The sequence below is a fragment of the Sinocyclocheilus anshuiensis genome, unplaced genomic scaffold (assembly GCF_001515605.1).
Source record: "Sinocyclocheilus anshuiensis isolate Anshui unplaced genomic scaffold, SAMN03320099.WGS_v1.1 scaffold188, whole genome shotgun sequence".
Taxonomy (NCBI): domain Eukaryota; kingdom Metazoa; phylum Chordata; class Actinopteri; order Cypriniformes; family Cyprinidae; genus Sinocyclocheilus; species Sinocyclocheilus anshuiensis.
The window spans coordinates 2,554,562-2,558,978 of record NW_015555768.1 but is presented as its reverse complement, the minus strand read 5'-3'; the positions used below and the strand labels follow the sequence as shown (position 1 = coordinate 2,558,978).

The 4,417-nt window shown below is 33.8% G+C and overlaps 1 protein-coding gene across 1 annotated transcript in view; it reads right to left on the bottom strand.

The window, feature by feature from the left end:
- LOC107674320 (tight junction protein ZO-2) overlaps positions 1-4,417 on the bottom strand; it is a 41,943-nt gene that overhangs the window by 4,762 nt on the left and 32,764 nt on the right. The window contains 4 exon segments of the mRNA XM_074186958.1: positions 828-1,049; positions 3,143-3,243; positions 3,741-3,951; positions 4,088-4,167. Of these exon segments, the coding sequence (XP_074043059.1) occupies positions 828-1,049; positions 3,143-3,243; positions 3,741-3,951; positions 4,088-4,167 (614 nt within the window).

The following is a 4,417-nucleotide window of genomic DNA, read 5'->3' as shown; positions in this document are numbered from 1 at the left end:
GGTTAGTCCATATTTGACCCAACATTGGGTTGAAACAACCCAGCATTTTTTAGAGTGTAGTATACAAACCTTTAGCATTATTTATCTACTGTTATAGTATATATTTTATGTTATAGTATTTTTTACTATTTATGATAATATTTATTACTATAAAAGCTCATTTAAAATTAACCTTTATTTTTTATATTTTCAATTTTAACAAAACTGTTTTAGTTTTATTTAACAATTACAACACTGATTCCATGATATTTCCAGGTTTTTCATAACAATAGAAGCCCTTATAATGATATTTGCTATAATAATTATAATTTATATTACTCTATTCAGTAAATATTTAGTTATCAAGAATTTTGTAGTTCCAACATTTAACAGAAGGGGGCAGAAGAGTCTGCTCTTTGCATTTACAGATGCACTGAATGTTTAGCTTTTTTGAGAAAGCATGAAATCCATGTGATTTGCCATGTGAACTCATTATCATACACTTCCTGCATTTACAGCATGTAATGCATGCATGACAAGTGTGAGATTAAAAATGAATTTCCCTGCCGGCTCGACCTCTGCTGTCTTTTCTTGAATACATAGCTGATTTTGTGCTGATCTAGGCAGCTGTGAGGGATGCCATTGCAGCAAGCATGTTTAAGTGTGTAGATGTCAATGCATTTGCATGCAGTTCGCCCATCACTGTGAAAGATGTATGTGTCCATATGTTTTGGAATTAGCATGCATGCATGTGAGCGGAACTACGCGCATCTTCTCTGATATTTCCAGGTTTTCCATGGCAGTGGGAACCCTGTAGATATATTAAACGTGTGCATGCGTGCTCTAACCTCCTCTGGCATGACTGGCTCAGAGGAGCGGCTGATGGCCGACACCCGCTGGCGATCGAGCAGCTCGTCTGTTTCGTTATCTGTGTAAGTCCCGCCCTCGTCCGCCGTGTCATCACAGTCACTGGTCAGCCGGCTGTCCATGCTGAGATAGTCTGCGCTCATGGCCGAGAGATACGACATGCGATCGTCATGAACGTCAAGGTCCCCCTTCGTCCCGTCCAGCTAAAAGAGACACATGATGGATCTTGTGTACAGAGAGGAGTGAAAACAAAAGAAAACACAAAAACAAAACAGAACGAAAGCTGTAGAGCACCACCGAAGAATGATGAACAGTAAAAGCACAGAAAAACAGGAGGAATGACTATCATGCCTTTCAGAAAAGGAAGGCATGCATTAGCAGGTAAACTATGGGTAAACTACAGGGTTAACTGTAAGGAAAACATTCAGGAATACTGGGAAAGATAAAGTGGGAAAATGTGATTGAAGGAGTCTTAAAGTAAAGAGATGCTGTAAAATGTTGCATTAAAGTCAACATAAAAAACGTAATTGATTTATTTTTTAATGCACATTCCTGATCTGCACATGTACATGATTCTGTACTGTACATGATTCATCCCGTGTTAATATTTTAGATACATTTCATTATATTTTCATTTAATTAAATATTTCATATTCATATAAGATGAAAACCTTTTTTTTTGTCTTAACATCATAATTCAGTAATCATGGGGTAAATTTTAAATACTTTTACTGTTGTTTTAAGGGGATGTTGCCAGGCTTGAAATATTCTAGGTATTTCCTTATTTAGTCCGTTTCTACTTTTACTCTTAATTTTCATCCTTTACAGAATAGCAAAAAATAAAAATAAAATAATAATAATAAGTTTAATAATAATAATATTATTATAAGCTATACATTTTTTTTTTTAGATTTTTACATTATATTTAGATTTTTATAAACGTATATATATTTATAATATTGTTCTATTATTATTATTAAGGATAGAGGTACTGCATGATATGGCCTCAAATGTAAAAAAAAACAAAAAAAACCTTGCTCTGTTTGATCATATTGACATAAAATATTTGTATGCTAATATATAAATAATTAATATTATAATATTTATGTATTATTTATGTATTTATTATTATTACTTTAAGTTGTATTTTTAAATATATTTGAATATAATATATTCAAATATTATATTTTTTATATATTACATTAGCTATATTTTTATATTATAAATTAGAGGAACTGGTTAACAGGACTGACCCCAAAAAACTTTGGGGAAAATTTCTTATCACGATTATAGTGACCAAAATTATCACGGTATTGTTCAAATGTGCTGGACATTTTCAAAAAGTACTGACACATAATAGTTACACCAAGTTTGATATTTAAAATCAACAAACAGCAAATAAAATTACTTTTTGTTTGCATAATCACTAAAACAAATAACATTACCAATAATGTCTGTATTTTAAATGACAACATGACTGACAACAGTTTATCTAATAACATGTACGAAATGTTCAAATAAAGCTTTGAAAAAGTTTCATAAAATGGTAAACCTCACATTTCAGCCTTTAAATAGAGAAAAGGGTTAAGTCAAAATAATTGATTAATAAATGATTATATGTATTTTATCTGCTCCATAAATAATTCTAGATTCATTATCCGAATTGTTTAATGTGTAGAATCCACATAAACTTGTTTTTCATCAACTGGTCAAAATGTACAGCAGGGCATGCAAATTCAGTCTGTTTTATGGCCAGACAAAAACTGCACACAGACTGAATGTAAATGTAACTCTCTGTAAATCCACTCTCGGACTCTAGGTTTCCCGTAACCTCAGTGGACAAAGAATTGCGATAAGAGCACTACTTTATTAGGTATTACATGGAGCGGAGATGAAAACTCTTTTCTGAACAGTCAGAACCTTCAGAGGTGCATTCATATAATTAATTCATGTATTCTTTTGTATAATTCCCTTAGCACTCTTTTGCCAGTAATATTAAAATATGAAACAGTAATACTAACCGTGGGGAATTTTATCATGATTTATCGTCAAACCGGTAATCGTTTCATCACTAGTTTAATTAATATTAGGATAATCTTGCTGCATCTCTACTTTTAATTATTTACATTTACATGTATTCAATTAGCATATGCTTTTATCCAAAGTGACATACAATTGAGGAATATAAGCGATTCATTTCAAGCATCAGATGGCAGAAGCAAAATGGTCTGTAAACAGTGTTTCATGTTGACTTTAATAGAAGGTGGTGGAGAACTATATCGTTCATTGTTTTTACCTTCCCCTCTGAGACCCACACAGCGTGGGTCTGCTGGTCTCGTATGGTCTCCTTCAAACTGCCGTACCAGGCATCATTAGCCGAGTTCAGATCGATAACGGCTAACAGACCGATGGGGGAGGGAGGGAAAAAGAGAGAGGAAATCAAAACCTTTAGATTTGGGTCAGCTGTTCTCTAGGTTCAACTTGATCTATTTATCTCACTGTGTTCCCATCAACTGCTTTAATCATTTGGAGATTTTCAAATTGGAATCTGTATCAAAGTCAGTTTATATTGATATGTGCCAATCACAATACACCATAGCGTCTCTTTACTGCACTTCCCCTCAATTCAGTTCTTAAGCATTTTAATACACAGAATAATTTTATAGTCTATTTTTACATTTTCTTAAAAAAAGCACATGCTTACCCAAGCAAAACTCACTTCTATAATGCTATGATCTTTAATTAAAATAAGTAAATAATAAAATAATTTAAACTTAAGCTAATTATATGACTTTAATGTTACATAAAGAAAGTCATATAGGTTTGGAACAATATAGGGTCGAGAAAATAATGAGCGATTTTTTTAACATGGTGTCTGGACCCCCAGGACTGACCGGTAAACAGGTGTGAGCAGGTTTTCCTGAGCTTCAGAGCTTGGTCGTAGAGTTTGCGGGCACTGCGGTTAGAGCTGGGGATGATCCTCTGTCTCATCGCCTTCACCCCATGTTTGCTGTCCGGGAAGAGGAGGATGACTATGGGGTACCACTGCGTGTAGTTCAGGGTGTCCACAGCTTTAGGGGTGACATCCAGGAGAGCATGCTTGTCCTGCATCAGAATTGGTCATGGTTAAACATAGGTAAAATATACACAGCTTAAAGGGACATTTATGTGATTAACTCTGAGTGAAACAAAAGAATGCAGTAAGTTTTGATTATTAATTTGTGTGTGCATACTCAATTACCTGTTCAATGATCTGTCGAATAGTGTTGAGACGAACCACCCCGGAGGATTTTTCCGACCCTGCGTCTTTGGGTTCAGTTTCTGATGTGCCATTGAACAAAAACAATGAGTATAATTAAACTACAAATAAGAATACTTACTCAACATGTACAATGCAACTTTATGTAATGCTAGCTAAAGCACTGGCTTTTGGCTTAAAGTCTTATAATGCTGTCACACTACACTTGATCATTCATTCGCCCCCATTCATATGCATGCAAAGTTTATGAACATGGAAAAGTGGGTATGCATACAATTTTTATTATAATTATAAGCTACATATATATATATA